This window comes from Chanodichthys erythropterus, chromosome 13, assembly GCF_024489055.1.
Source record: "Chanodichthys erythropterus isolate Z2021 chromosome 13, ASM2448905v1, whole genome shotgun sequence".
NCBI classification, from domain to species: Eukaryota; Metazoa; Chordata; class Actinopteri; order Cypriniformes; family Xenocyprididae; genus Chanodichthys; species Chanodichthys erythropterus.
Window position 1 is genome coordinate 35721302 of NC_090233.1, and position 16524 is coordinate 35737825.

Sequence of the window (16524 nt, forward strand, 5' to 3'; positions counted from 1 at the left end):
CGTCGGACGCCCCCTGTCGCTGCGCTCGGACGGGCAGAGCCGCAGAAAGTGTGTGTTATTGCTGCCTCCGTCTCAGCGTTTTGAAGCACGTGGGTGGACGGGACTCCGGTAATGCAGCCACCGAGGGTTAAAAATACACCGGACACGTTGAGCGCTGAATACGCTGTCCGATATGACCGTCAGACTCCTAACTTTATTGCTCAGACGGTTGATACACCATTTAGCTGTCGTTGTTCTGAAATCTTTTTTAATGAAGTATCAGACTATGAACAATACTGGGCAGCTGCGTCGCCACGAATGCTTAAACTGTTGCAGTTCTCGGTAGCTATGTGATAACGTCTATTTTCAGTGAATGTCTGTTTAGCGATGCATTTCCTTGTCAATAACTGAGTTTTCGAGCCGCCTTGCCTTGCATTTTCTATTGTCTGTTTTGAATCAGAAGTGTGATGTCCGATTCGCGAATGAATCATTCTTCTGAGTCGATTCTTTTTATGAGTTGCTCAAACGTGGATCGCGATTCGGTCTGAATCATTGGGACGGTTCAGTCGCGAACTGAATCTTTTGGTTTCTTAAAAACAGTTACTGGATTAAGTGAGATTTGTCTACAAGCAGTGTTTGGCTCGTTACTCAAAAAATGTAATTTATTACTCATTAGTTACACCTTTAAAAAGTAATATTACTACTTTACTTATTACTTTCTGGCAACAGTAATTAGTTACTACTAGGCCTAGTTATATTACTTTTCCTTCATTCAACCTATAGAAGTTGTAATTGTTTATCTTCCCCATAAAATTCTATAATGTTACTAACAACATATCTGTGCCAAAATCCACATTGCATCGCAGTCGGTAGTTATTACAAACACTCAATGGTGATTGATAGTGACTTTTAAGTAGGCCTAAAAGTGTTGTATTAATCTGAAGCAAATTGTAGCTAAAATTTATCTGTTACCCATATACAATTATATTTCATGATGTATTTTATCAAAATAAATCACATAAGTTCATAAGAAAATGTTTTGTTTTCCAAAAAGATTTTATAAGTAATATAATTTATATCAGGATCAGAGGAGGCAAGCCATGTAATGCCAGAGTAAAGTAATGCCACAACTTACACAATGGTGTTCAGATCATCTCCTGACAAAATCAATGTAATGGCAATATTTCCATCTGCTGAATGTAAGCTTCCAAGCTTGCCTGCTGCACTGACTTCACATGTCTGTGTGAGTCGTGATAATTAAAATAAATCTTGAAATTATTAGATTTCAAATCAGAAATCATCAAAAGTAACTAAGTAACAAGCTGTTTTATGGATGGTAACTAATATTATTACTGAAATCTTATTAGCAAGTAGTTACACTACTAGTTACTTACTAGTTAGGTGATGATACACAGAGCAACTTTTTGAGCAATGTCACCGAGTGATGATGGTTGGGCACATTCCCATTGAGAATGGGAAACAAATGTATAACTTTATATCGAAATTTGTTTCCTATTCTCAATGGGAAAGTGCCCAAGCATCGTCACTTGGCGACATTGCCCGGCAACATTGCTCAAAAAGTTGCCCCGTATATCATCATCTTAACCAGTTACTAGTAACTACTACCCAACACTGCCTACAAGCAATCAAAACCAAACCTGCAAATGCATATCATTTGCCAATGATGAATAAGGTCTACTGAGTTCAAACAGTTCACAGTTTGTGTAGTAGATAAAAACAATTCTGACCATCACATTAAGAACATGCACATAAAGTATCAAAAATAATTGTTAATTACCGCTGCTTTTGGACATAGGCTATCATTCTATGAAATACCATGGTACATGAATATGGAAAAATGTATCCTATGTATAGCTGGCTATAAACTAGTGGCTATAAATTAGGCTGGTGAAACTATAGTAAATAAAGTTGCGCACACAGTAATTTTGGCAATATAGATGTTTTCGGTATTAGTTGATATGTTTGTTTTTCTAATGAATGTACTAAATCATATTACAGTTGACTATTTAATATTTCATACTTTTAAAAATATGAAATGGCTTAAATGTAGACTAACAAGTTACTTTTGCCATGTACTTTTGTCCCTATACTGTCTCTAAATATGGTGAGTTAGTTGGCTACATTTCTTGAATAGCTTACCCAACATTTCATATAAGAACTAGGGCTGTCAAACGATTAATCGCATGCAAAATAAAAGTTTGAGTTTGCATAATATATGTGTGAGTACTGTGTGTAATTAATATGTATATATAAATATGTATATATTTAAGAGAAAGATATTATATTATTTTTTTTTATTTATATATAATATAAATTATACACAAATATAAATATATACATATACTTGTAAATATTTCTCAAATATATACATGAATGTATTTATACATAATTACACACAGTACACCCACATATATTAGGCAAACTCAAACTTTTATTTTGTATGCGATTAATCGTTTTGACAGCCCTAATAAGAACAGAGTATAAGAATATCATCATAACCGTCTGATAAACGCTTTTATAGGTTTTATTTAACACACTCTCCCTTTAAACCCCGCCGAGGATTGTGGGAAATGTAGTCAGCGCCTTGTTGCTGTTGTCCACAGCTGGTTAGCATTTTCTATTGTCTTTCTTATGAGAGGGATACCCGCTACAATCGTTGCCTCTTTTCTTATTCCCCCAAAAGTCTTACAATTTCATAGTCCACCATGGCGGACGAACAAGAGATAATGTGCAAGCTAGAAAACATCAAAGAAATACGGTAAGAAAAGCTGAGTTTGATCCTAAAGCAGATTCGTTAGCCTGTGTTCAACATCTGGCCAATTCCGCCTGGATCGCGAAAAACGACGTATTTTACCTTAATCGTTGCATTTAATGAGCAATGCATGGATTTGCGTGTATAGTCTACCTAAAAAAATAATATAAGCAATTCCTCCTTTGACAGGCTCTTTGTGCCGATCATGATGCTAAAGCAAACCGCTTAAACCATAAAAACGCGTAGCTTTGCATTAAATCTGAAAACATCTCGCATTATTTTTGCACTAATGAAGTCTCTGACCACACCGTCGTTTTAGCGAGGACGAGTTTGAAAAGCATCCTGTTGTGGTTAGACACGAAACTGCAGAGCAAACGGTTCATTTCCTGCAGAACGGTTCTTAATCACTTATAAAGCCCTCAAACATACACATGATTGTCTGGGTAAGTACTGATGTGCACACACGAGGTCTAAAACGTTTTGTGACCGGGTCACTGAAATCACATAATAGACGTCTTCGTTTAAAAGCACATGCACCAGATCAGAAGTCTTTGCATTACATTGCATTGTCATATGCTGTCAAGCACCGGCTGTATGTTAGTGTGGTTTTACAGGAATAAGACAATTCAAATGGAGAAGATCAAGTCTAGACTGAGGAGCGAATTTGAAGCTCTGGAGTCAGAGGAGAAGCACCTGAGAGAGTACAAACAGGAAATGGACCTTCTGCTGCAGGAGAAAATGGCTCACGTTGAGGAGCTGCGTCTCATACATGCTGACATTAATGTGGTAAATAAGAAAAAATATTACACATCACATATTAGATGATAATAGATTTGTTGGTTTTCTTGGCACTGTTTTTAATGTTTGGAGTGCACTCAATAAGGTAAATATATATCTAAAGCATCTATACTATATCTATAGCTTACTAGTTCACCCAAAAATGAAAATTCATCATTTACTCACCTTCAAGTTGTTCCAAACCTGTATGAATTTCTTTCTTCTGCTGAACACAATAGAAGATATTTGATATTTTGAGGAATGTCGGTAACCAAACAGTTGATGGACCCCACTGACTTTCACAGTAGGTATTTTTTTCCATACTATGTCAATGGGACCAATCAACTGTTTGGCTGCAAAGTATCTTCTTTTGTGTTCAGCAGAAGAAACAAATTCATACAGGTTTGGAACAACTTGAGTAAATGATGACAATTTTCATTTTTGGGTGAACTATCCCTCAAAGGCAAAAAAAATAAATAAATTACAATATACACTACCGTTCATAAGTTTGGGTAAGTACTTTTTTTTTTTTTTTTTTTTTTGCTTTATTCATCAAAGAATCCTGAAATAAAATGCATCACAGTTTCCACAAAAAATATTAAGCAACACAACTGTTTTCAACTTTGATAAAAATAAGAAATGTTGCTAAAGTACCAATTCAGAATATTAGAATGTGACACTGAAGACTGGAGAAATGATGATGAAAATTCAGCTTTGTCATCGTAGGAAAATATATTAAAATAGAAAACAGTTATTTTAGAGTTAACTGTATTTTCAATAATACAAGTTTAAATATATGTAACCTTGGTGAGCATAAAAGACTTCTTTTAAAAACTCCAAACTTTTGAATATTAGTCTGTAGTGTATATATTACTCTACAAGCTCAGTTGTTCTGTAATATCCAGCATCTGACCCAGTAACCCCTGTGTGACCAGATCAGATGCCTAACCATTAGTTTCCCACAATTGTGATTTATGGAGTTGATTTATTTCTTCTCCCAGATGGAAAACACTATCAAACAGTCTGAGAGTGACTTGAACAAACTGCTGGAGTCAACCAGACGTCTCCATGATGAATACAAGCCCCTGAAAGAACACGTGGACGCCCTGAGGATGACCCTCGGCTTACAGAGACTCCCTGACCTCAGCCAGGAAGAGGAGAAGCTCTCATTGGAGTTAGTAACACTGTTCCTTTGTGTGTGTGTATGTTTGACTGGGGGAACTCCTCAAAATGAGTCATTGCAGTGTAGGAGTGTGTGTATTTGTAACAGAGTAATTCTTAAAGCTGAGTCAGAGAAATTGTGAGACAGAGAGTGTGTATGGTGTGCAAAGGAAAGCTAAAATGCTTGCTGTTTATTTGTGTGCTCTTCCTCTCCTTTCAGTTACTTTGAAAAGCAAAAGGCTGAGTGGCAGACAGAACCCCAGGAACCTCCTATCCCAGAATCCCTAGCAGCAGCAGCGGCTGCAGCCCAGCAGCTTCAAGCTGCACGGAAACAGGACGCCAGGCAGACAGCCACGTTCCGCCAGCAGCCACCACCTATGAAGGTACTTTTTTTTTTTACATTAGTGCATCTCTATCTGTGTACACACACTTACACATCTGCAAATTCATGTGGAAAATATATATTTAGCTTATTTGACAGTGTCTACACATTACTGGCAAAAGAAGTAGTATATTACCTTAGTTGTGAGCTTGCGTTCTGAATTGGATCTGATTGGATTTCAGCTGTCGGATTGGATCAAATTTTGTGTTGTTTAAAAGAAAAAAAAGGATTCTGAAATTGGATTAAATCACAAAATCCAATCTTGGTTGTAAAAAACCTTTTAGTAAGATCAGGATACCTTTTGATCCAAAAAAAATAAATAAATCAGGATTATCCTGATCCCAGCAGAAGGGTGGATTTCAGGAACAAAAATGTAAAACTGGTCAAAAAAATACAACATTTATACAATGTAATATACACACATTTATGTTTTTATTTTGCTCTTGATTAGTTTAACTGTTAAAGTGTCACATATAGGTCCAGATCATAATGATAAAGAGTTCAAAAGCTTCCACAACACAAAATATTTATTAAATAAAACAAACTCAGGTACTCCACAGTTGACAAGCAGGAAAATGGCACCGTAACAGTGTGTAGGAACAACAATACCTGACAAATGAATGGAGCACAAAAAGCAACTTAAATACACAGCGATGATAAATAAATAACAAACAGGTGTGATGATTGAATGATTGAATGTCCATGACAACTAATAACTGGCGGGAAACTAGAACAAAGGGAACAGGTAATTGAAGAGAAACAAACCAGAAGTCCATGCAAATGAAACTAAACACACAGATTGTGACATAAAGTACTAATTTAGAAGTACCCCTATTATGCCTTTCAGTATGTAAAGTAAAAGAAGAGATTTTGAGAAAAGTAGGATGGATTACCTGATCCTGTATTGCAAAACATTAAAATCCAGATAAAAATATGTTTATATGTGCATTACCATTCAAACATTTGGGATCAGTAAGATTTTTTAATGTTTAAAATGCTGAATTTATTGGATGAAAAATACGGTAAAAACAGTAATATTGTGAAATATTATTGATATATTATTGCTGTTTTCTACAATATATTTTAATATATTATATTTACTATATTTTAAAATGTAATTCATTCCTGTGATGGCAAAGATGAATTTTACTCCAGTCTTCATTGTCACATGATTCTTCAAATATCATTCTAATATGCTGATTTTCATGCATATTAAGAAACATTTATTATTATTATCAATATTGAAAACAGTTGTGCTCCGTAATGTTTTGTGGAAACTATGATGCATTTTATTTCAGGATTCTTTGAGAAATGGAAAAAGTTTATTTGAAATAGAAATCTTTCTTAACATTATAAATGTCTTTACTGTCACTTTTGATTAATTGAAAGTATTCTTGCTGAATAAAAATATTTCTTTAAAAAAAAAAAAAAAAACTTTTGAAATGGTAGTGTACCTGCGTATTGTGGAAACACATTAGAAACTGCTAAATTGAATGTCTACAGTATGTCTAGAGTCAAAGAGATGAAATCGATTTAATTTGTTGTCTCTTTCCAGGCTTGTCTGTCCTGCCACCAGCAAATCCATCGGAATGCACCAATCTGTCCTCTCTGCAAAGCCAAAAGTCGCTCACGCAACCCTAAAAAACCTAAGAGAAAACCAGACGAGTGACACACATGCCTCCAAACAACTCCTGAGAAAACCTGACTAACATTCACAATCCCATCAGAAAATAATTTACACACAAACGCACTCACTTACGCTCTCATGCATGCACATATCCAAACATACACACTGGCAGTCACCATGAAGCCACACACCCACACTGTTCATTTATACACACACACACACACACACACACCATTGTCCTGAAGGAATGAACCATCTGCAGTCTGATAACTTGACCCATCATAGTGATCCTGTATTTCATCTGTCTCCCTGCTTCAGTGTACTTGAGATCTCAGTTTTTCATTTCATTTTTATATAAGTGAAACCTTGATATTGTGTTTGTACTGTGTCTGTATTTAGTTTGTAGTGGAAATGGATGCTGGTTTAGAAATATTGAAGTGTGCTATTCTGTGTGGGGTTTAATTCTAATGCATTAGTCCAAAGTAAATTCTCTAAAGTGGCTTTAGTCAATAGAGCCGTTTGTACGGTATTCATTTAATGCTTAAACGGATCTTTAATCATTTTAATTCATTAATAATATTATGATTTCACATGTCTTTTAATGTTTTTCTCGATAACAGTGTGAATTGTTTTTCTTGTATTATGTAACCATGGACTGTCTCAGACCATGTCAGTGTTCTAGAATGTCTTGAGGGCCGTTCACACAGGATGTAAATGGAGAGCATTGGAATAGAACAGAATGAGTGTTTACCTTAAATCATCTTTAAAAAGTGGTGCTAATGGCATGAGATGCTGAAAGAAAAAAAAAAAGTGACATGTTGCAACAGGCATTGAAACAAATACAAGAATGCAAACTATTATGTTATGCAAACTGAACGCAAGAACACCTCCTGTGTGAACGGCCTCTTAGAAGTAGAATAATGACAGAACACAAGTTGAATGAGAGTTCTTGTTGAACCATCATTCAGTTTGAGCAATGAGCTGTTACTTTGTTTTCTGGAATTTGACCGAATGGGCATTAAGAGTTTGTTAGATTCTACAGTATTGAATTGTTGTGATTATGTCTCATCTTTTCTGAAAATAATTTTTTAATAATTAAAGTGTGTTAAGCTAATAAACCTTGGAAGTCTTGTCATGATGAAATTAATTTACTAATCCTTTCAGTTGGTTATGTCATCTGATTGATTCATTATCTTTCTCTCTGTTTGTGTCACGCTGTCTGTGTTTGGCTTGATATGTATCTGGAATTTGACCCTTCACCCATGACCCCTAACAATGCAAGAATCATTCTTTTTTTGGTAATGCCTTTACCAGTATAAGGTTCTACATTCTTTTTGCACTCCACTCTTGATCCTGAGGGGGGCGATATTTACATTTAAGGGAAGAATTGCGGGGTGTAAGCGATTTCTTCTTTTAAAATATTTTACAATACTTAAAAAAAACACGAAAAGGACTTCGTACCATTGTACTAACTCGTACTACAGTGGTTCTCAACCAGGGGGCATCTGCAAATTCACTGGATGACTTAAAAATATTTAGAAATGCTAAAAATGAAAATCATATTTCTTTTTCTCCTCAGTAACTATTATTTTATTGAAAAATAGAATCTTGAATCCTATAGAATTACAAAATTAATCTTGTTTAATAACTTTTATATATCATGTTTACTGTTTGTGTTAATAAAATGTAAACAAGCAGAATTGTCATACTTACAACAGAGAAAATATTTTCTCGAAAGGATATAGACTCCCATTGTAAATACATAATCCAGGTGTTTTGTTGGAAATTATGTTACAATGAAATCAAAAGCTTAGTTTAATTTTTTTAACTATTAATATTTCAATTTTGGTGTGAAATGAAAGTCTAAATGCTTACCTATTATATTACATATACTTTAATATTTACATGAAGATGTTTTTGACCAAGCAGGGTGTATGTGGAACTACATTTCAGAAGCTTTTATGTGTTTTACTGTTCTCCTTTTAGCATTAAAGTTAAAACACTATGTGATTGTGTTTGAGTGAGGAAAAGCAGATTGGTTGTATTTACAGTTGTACCTGAGCAGATTCATTTGGCTGCATGTCTGTATTTATTCATGCGTCTTTAGCTTCTTGTGTTTCACATTACATGTTTTACATCATAACAGGATTTGGGCTGAAACTCAGTAGGTTCATCTGCAGCTCGTTAATGAACTCATACGCATCTGCTTGGACTCCAGCTGGGCCATCCAGAGCCTAATCTCACTCACACACCCCTTTTTACCTGCGCTAATCCCACTCTCAGGGGCATGAGGAGATCTGCATCTTTTGTCCTCTCCCCTCCTGCCGTTTCCACACACAAACGCACAAAACCATTCACATACGCACAAAACCCGCTCAGCCACACACATACACGAGCAGCTGTAACGGCTGGAGAGCTTTACAATCACAAAGTACTGTAAAGAAAAACCCAAAGCTCTTTGCAGGACAAAGAGACACTTACTGTTCAGACAGTTAGAAGATTTCTAGAACTTCAGTGTAAGGAAACCAGTTTTTCTGATTGTGAAGAACGTTTAAAAAATCCAAAGAACCTGTTTTTCCACTATAAAGAATGGAAAGTTTCCATAGATGTTAATAGAGCCACCTTTATTTTCAAAAGTGTAGTCTTGAAATATTCATTTTTGTGTACAAATGAGAATAGACACAGAAATTGCCTATGAAAATAAATTTATTCTCTAATCTGTTATAAATAACATTACAATCAGTGATTGCTGAGCAAACAATCAAGTGTTCATGCAAATACACTCCTATGAGAAGCATTAATACATCATAAAAAGGTACCAACCACGACCAACATAATGTCAGTCGGTCACGATTGTGTATGTGGGTACAGAAAATGTCAGTGGAAGCCAACCAAGACAGCAAAAACAATCCTCAGACATTCCTATTCTTTGTGTACAGCCCCACTGAGTTTTACAGTCCAGTTGTAGCTTTATAAACATCATCAGATAGTGACAGTGGGATAGATGGGCTCAGTGTGCATGGGGGCCTGAGGAAAAGGCTGCCCGTGTACCTGCCCAAATGCAGAACGGCTGTCTATGAACGCTGGGGCCATCAACATGCTGCGTTCTGGGGGGAGAGCATAATTCATGTAGGGCTGATAGAACTGTGGCGCTCCCTGTGGGACTGGAGGAACATACTGCTGCGACTGAGAAGTTGGAAATGTGTTTCCCATCGGGCCGTAGAGGTTAACGCTGAGTTCAGATGGTGGAGGGCGAGCGTTTGTCATGGAGGAGCCTGAAGTGGAGGTGCGCGATGGGGTGGAACCGTCCACAGAGGGTCCTCCAGACTCCAACAGGCTGGTCTGAGCAGCGGATGGCCCTGTTGGTCGATCGCTCGCTTTGGGTTTCACACACTGGCAGCAACAGATAGACACAACTGCACCGACCAGAACGAACGACAGGAACGCGCTCACCACAATCACAAAGGGGAGATATGTTGGTACTGGAGAGGAAGAGAGATAAGACAGAATTACACATGTGGATTGTAAAAAAAATACACATGTCAGGGATTGGCGAAAAATGCCATGGAAATTTAGTAAAAATGTGAAAATAAAATTAAAATAAAATTCTTTAAAGGAAGAAGAAGAAGAAGAAAACCTATTTCTGAAGAATCTAGGTATTTTAATATGCTTAGAAAAAATAACAAGGTAAAAAGGTCTCCAAAAATCAACAGCATTGGGTAAATATTGCCCTTAATAAACAGTTAATTTCTGAATTTCTATTCATACAATGTTATTCAAGGCATTATATCATTTTAGATTATTTTGCTGCTGTGTAAAGGCTAATATGTAGAGAAGAATTGCAGTGAGGTAGTCAGAAGCGGCCAATACATTTGTCCCGTAAAATTATCCAAAACAAAAGTTTATTTCCTTAATAAAAAACATTATAAATAACACAAGTTTATATAAATACTCACCACTTTCTGTCACTTTTCTCATATCATCCGTGTTTTCAGATTCGGAGCCCGTGTCGCAAGTGCTCTGATCGAGGCGCGCCTCCGCGTATGTACAGCAGTACCTGAGCACGCATGTCCCGCAGCAGTAGCGCGCGTCCTCGCCATCAAAGCGCTCCGGACACTGGAATCCCCGGTGCCAAGAGTTGAAGGAATCCGTCCAGCCGTGACAGTATTCCCCCGATACCGCAAAAGACAACGGGAGAACGATTGATATCAACAGAAAGAGCGCGCAGGAAACGCTTGAAGTCATGACTGCGTTTGTTTAAATCCTTTGGGTTGCAGAAGTTCAAATGTTATGTTGCTACGAAGATCCAGCAAGCCAGTCGCATCTGATTTGGAGTCACCGTCTACAGGCGTCATTTATGTGTTTGCTGGACCCCCATCCCCCCCTGCGAAAACACACACATACATTAGCAGCCCCTCCTCCCATCAGCCCCTCGTTATCGGTCATCTGCATTTAAACTTAGGCGGGGTTTAGTGATTGGCAGGGTTGTTTATTTGTATGTTTGCGCTGCTAATTACTGTATCCAGATATGACAATTGGTAATGAACTCATTCTAAATGACACCATCATCTCACAAATCAAAATTTTAATCAGATCAAAATCCTTTTTAAAGTGCGAGTATAACCGAAGACTCGTTTCAAGGGCTTTACAACAAAACATCCACTATATGTAATCAGTGTAATTTTTATTCCTTAAAATAGAGGAAGAAAAACATGCCCCTTTCATATAAACCTAAATATTCACAATACAGTATATGTTAGATGCATGTCTTAAATACACAAATAGCATGCCTATGTCTGGAGACTTGTGATGGAGCCTTTTGTATGGGGTTAAAGGTTACAGACTGTGCTTGCCTGTCTCTGTTTACTTTATCTGAGACAGGGAGGTCAATTCACTATCAATGCACATCTAAACACACACACATTAGTTACTAACTATGAAACTCTTTAATACATGCAGTCAATGATTCTCAAGTCTTGCTTCAGAATCGGATTCATGAGACATCAAGAAGTGAAGAAACTTGTTTACATTACAAAATATATCAAATTACCTGAATCAAACAAGCATATTATTATTGAACTGCAATATTCTGCATAATAATTAACATGGGGCAGAAAATAAGAACATGTAGAATTTTGTAAATAATAAAAAAAAACTTTAAAATAAAATTATGTATGGCTTTGGCCAGTAATTCATGGCATATAACACATCCATTATACAGCATACAGCATGTTAATTCTTGCTGTAAGTGAACCTTTATTTCATGTTTTTCATTTTGCTTATTTCTAATAATATTTAATATTTTCCTGATTTCCACAACCACTAACCCTCTAAAAAGACAGTTCTTTCACTCTATACAGGAAAATTATGTGATTCCTGACTATTCCAGACTATTCAAAAAAATTCATGTTATTCTTTTCAATTAATTTTATTCTGCCAACACATCTACATTCTTATAATATCTGTGTCTTTATTATTCATTTCCAAATATGTCCTACCCCGTTGATTAAAACAGATTTTACCTTCATGATTTGACATCTTTGACTGTATCCCAAAAAACAACACACACCGCCGTTCACATAAATCTCTGTTGCAGCTGGACAGACCTGATTGTGTCAAGCTATTAACAGAGATTAGTCCTCACACAAAAGACAGTAAATTGCCATTGTCTGAGAACTAACTCATTAGCATCAGGTCAACAAAGTCTCCTGAGGGTGTGACTGACTGGGCTTACTGAATATTGAAAGTCATTAACTTTAACTAGCTGCTTAAGAATTGCGTATATCTCAGAGACTGAGATATTCCAAGATGAATGTTTTGTGTGCGTGTGTGTGTGCGTCTTTGTGATTTATGAGGACACAAATTTGTATAATGACGTAAATATTAAATATGAGGACATTTCATGAGTCCTCATGTTTAAAATAGCTTTAAAAACATACTAAACAATGTTTTATTAGAAATGTAAAAATGTTTTCTGTGATGGGAAGGTTTAGGGGTAGTTTGTGTGTGTGCGTTTTTTGTGACATATCAGGACACAAGTGTATAATGACATGGGTATGACATAGGTATTACAAAAAGAGGTGACTGAGGACATTACCCCATGCTCTCACTTTTCAAAAGGCTTATAAATCATACAGAATGAGTTTTTGTCAGAAAGTAAAAGTGTGCACAGTTTCCTGTGATGGTTAGGTTTAGGGGTAGGGGTAGTGTAGGGGGATAGAGGATACTGTAGAATACGGTTTGTACAGTATAAAAACCATTACGCCTATGGGATGTCCCCACAATTCACAAAAACAAACGTGTGTGTGTGTGCATGTACGTGTGTGCGAGCTCCAGATGGTAAATTAATTTTCTGAAAAACAAAATAACTAGTAATGTGGCACCATTTGGCAGATTTTCTGGTAGGATTACACAATTGGAAGGAAGACGAGAGAGAGAGAAACAGTGGAAGTGAGAGGAAAAAGAGACAATTGAAGAAAGAGAGAAAGTGAGAAGAACTGAAAGAGAGACTAAGAGTAGTATAGGCAGGAAATTGGTTTCCTGCCTAGTTTCAGGTTGTTTAAAATATCTTCATTCACACCTCAAATGTTCAGTTTACTACACAATTCTAAAACAAATAGGAATTTGATAAAAAAATTTTATTAATAAATATTTACATTTTCGTTCATTGTAAGTAACCTAATATCTACTTGATTGTAGTGTCTAAAAGTATTTAGGTTACTTTTTTATAACATTTATGATAGCATTACCATACCACAGTACTTTTGTACCTAGTCAAAATCAGACAAACATCTCTGTCCTTTCTAGTAGCTTAAACCTATTGACATGCCCAAACCTGGTGCTCACACTGAGAGTGCAGGAATGAGATACATGAAATGATATAGTCAGATGGAGTTGAGTTAAGTGTTAGACAGCATTCAAATATGTGTGTGAGATCCATCTGCAGATTGTATCATTATCCTGAAGGGTCTGATTCATCTTTGTTTTCTTTATCTGATTCTCTGCTCTGGGCTGAGATTCCTAAAAACACATTAGCTTCTCAAGCACCTGAAGGCCTATCCATCAGAAAAAAATAAACTCATGGGCTGTGTCCAGAATCACATACTCTCGGGTATTTCTTTTTAATAAGTGCTTACTTCACACTCATTAAAAAGTATATTCTATACAGCATGAATGTATGAACGTAACACATCTCTAATGATGTCAATGACTGCATCAGTTATTTAAAACTTTGCTCCCTTGAACTCATGCAGTACTAAAGTATCCAATGGATGCATGCTTCAGAATCTCACGTGAAGTAGTAGGTCATCTGGGTACTTTTTGCCTACTGATTTATGAATAATCTGAATTCAAACATACTACTCTTTTCACATACTGTTTATCACACATAGCAAGGAGGCACTGACAACAATTTTTAGCTGCAGTTCTTGAATCCGCTCAGCCTTGATTTGAATAAAACTCACCATAATTGCAGTCAACAATTGTTGTCATTGTTATGTCAGATTCATGTGTATTTTGTGCTTTTGTGTATGCAGGACATTGGCAGGTATTTGAGAGGGAATTTGGCTTAAGCTGGGTGAGCTGTATGTTAATGATCTTCATTAGTGTGCCTGTTATCAGATAACTGCGCCTAAGAGTCGGAAGGTCGTTATGGTGACAATGGGTCGAGCGATGGGGGTCCTCCCCAGCAATTAGACAAATCTGGTTGGGCCACCCTGCAGGAGCAAGCCCCCTATGCTGTGTGTGTCTGGGTGTAGGTAAGGGTTGATGAGGTTTCCACATATGTTATGGCTTGTCTAGAGCAGGCAATCTTTTAGATGCCACAGAACCCACCAAATGTGATTATCCTTGTGCGTGGGACCCCCATTTTAAAATGTAAAAGTCAGCTATACTGTATATTTTCATGAATAAAGACCCTTATGTTATTAATAGGCCTATTGTGAAAAAATCATATTATAAATATGCGTACTAGCCTATTATATGTATTATTCAAATAACTTTATTTATTTATGGATTTATATAAATATTTAAATCAAAAAATTTAGTTAGTTACTTAGTCTTATTATTTATTTGTACATTTTTACACTGTTTTTCAACTAATTACACTCCTGTTTGAAAACCCCTGCTCGTTTCAAAATGAAAAGCCAACTTTTATTTGTGTCTTGTCTTTGTGCCTTTCATGTACAGGCTATTTATATCTTAAATTCAGACGAGATATTTTATAGTGTTACTAAATTAATTTGCATAATTGATTTTTAATTTATATGTTTTTATTGACATATGACTGCAGTGTTAAATTATTACAGCATGCTTCAGGACTGAAGCACTGTTGACAACAGTGTTGCCAACTTTTCGAAGTAGCTAAAGCATGCGTCAGCTATCTTATTTGTGAAGTCTTCACGTCGTACTTGCATTCTGTCTAATGTCTGTTTTCTCTCCTAATCTGTGCTCACACATACTGTATTATGTCCAGTAAATCTGTTCTCATTTACGTATTTTCTGTCAGACAACAGAATGAGTATGATACAGTGAATGACTACATTTTAAATATGTGCAAGTTTAATAAAGTTTATTAATGTGTTTAAATATGTAAAATGTACAGTATGTCTATAAATAAATTATCTGCATTCAAAAAGTTAGGAAACTGGTTGAACTAAAGCTTTGTGAAAGTGAGTAATGTATGCACAAGAGAAGAATGGAAATCAAAAAGGTCAAACCCTATGGAGTCAATTCCATGCCACATATATCTGCAAAACAATAAAGTATTGCAAAAGAAAAATTAAGTATTGAACAAAAATATTTTGGCAAATAAAAATAAAGTATCACGAAGGAAAAAAGAAATAAGTTGATGCCCATAACCATCATCCGGCTGAAGGCACTGGATATCGCCAAAGAGCTGAACATACCCACCAGCAAGCCCCTCATTTCTTATTTCGGCTATGTACTGACACACTGGCCTGCAATTTCTTTGAAGCAACTTCCATATGAATTGAAAATGTTTGCTCTGTGTCAGTGGACAAGCACTGTAAGAATGATGTGGCATAATGGATTAGCATTACATCGCAAAACAAGACTTCAAGTCTTTTCAGCACTATGTGATAGGCCTTTGAAAAAAAAAAAAAACATTCATATCGCCTTGATTTAGAATGCGGATCAAACACCTGTGTTTTCTGACATCTGTCACTGTACATAAAAAGGTGAGAAATCAGTCATTGTTAAATCTACTGGAAATGAGAACTAGGTTATTTTTGAAGGGGACCTATTATGCCCCTTTTCACAAGACGTAATATAAGTCTCTGGTGTCCCCAGAAAGTGTCTGTGAAGTTTCAGCTCAAAATACCCCACAGATCATTTATTACAGCTTTTCAAATTTGCCTCTATTTGGGTGTGAGCAAAAACATGCTATTTTTGTGTACGTCCATTGAAATGCAAATGAGCTGCTGCTCCCGGCCCCCTTTCCAGAAAAGGATGGAGCTTTGACAGCTCAGGCTTCGGTTGCTCAACAACAACAACGCTGGAGAATCTCACACAGCCAAAATGATGATTATCAGTAATGGTGTTCAGCCTTACATTGTTCAAACCTGAGTGGAGGGAGAGACTCAGAAAGAAATTCAACTGGACGTTTCTGAATGGTTAGTGGATAAATTTATAGTTGCTGTGGAGTTGATTCAGCTCATTGATTAGCATGCGCTGTCATGTTAATCTTGCATTGAATTGACCCTCAAAAAAAATTCTGTCAAACACAACTTCAGTGTCTGCTAGCATAAAGTAATAGAGCGTATAGAGGCTAAGGGAAAGCACCCAGAAAAGTGGGGCTGCCTGAAC

At 36.3% G+C, this 16524-nt stretch overlaps 2 protein-coding genes across 3 annotated transcripts; one reads left to right on the forward strand and one right to left on the reverse strand.

Annotated features, from left to right (window-relative positions):
• The first annotated feature begins 29 nt into the window (after positions 1–29).
• On the forward strand, positions 30–7798 carry zc4h2 (zinc finger, C4H2 domain containing). 2 transcript variants are annotated; one of them, XM_067406546.1, is made up of 5 exons: positions 30–108; positions 3367–3538; positions 4531–4703; positions 4911–5073; positions 6628–7798. In XM_067406546.1, the coding sequence occupies exons 2-5, from the start codon at positions 3383–3385 to the stop codon at positions 6739–6741; spliced, it is 606 nt and encodes a 201-aa protein (XP_067262647.1). In that variant the 5' UTR covers positions 30–108; positions 3367–3382; the 3' UTR covers positions 6742–7798. The 2 variants fall into 2 exon arrangements, with proteins under 2 accessions (XP_067262647.1, XP_067262646.1); XM_067406545.1 differs by lacking the exon at positions 30–108 and adding an exon at positions 2532–2758 and having other exon boundaries at positions 6628–7797.
• A 1883-nt stretch (positions 7799–9681) lies between these two features.
• shisa2a (shisa family member 2a) lies at positions 9682–10944 on the reverse strand. The gene is made up of 2 exons (XM_067405506.1): positions 10656–10944; positions 9682–10181 (listed from the first exon to the last, which is right to left on the reverse strand). Exons 1-2 carry the CDS (start codon positions 10942–10944, stop codon positions 9682–9684), a joined length of 789 nt encoding a protein of 262 aa, XP_067261607.1.
• Positions 10945–16524: the final 5580 nt, after the last annotated feature.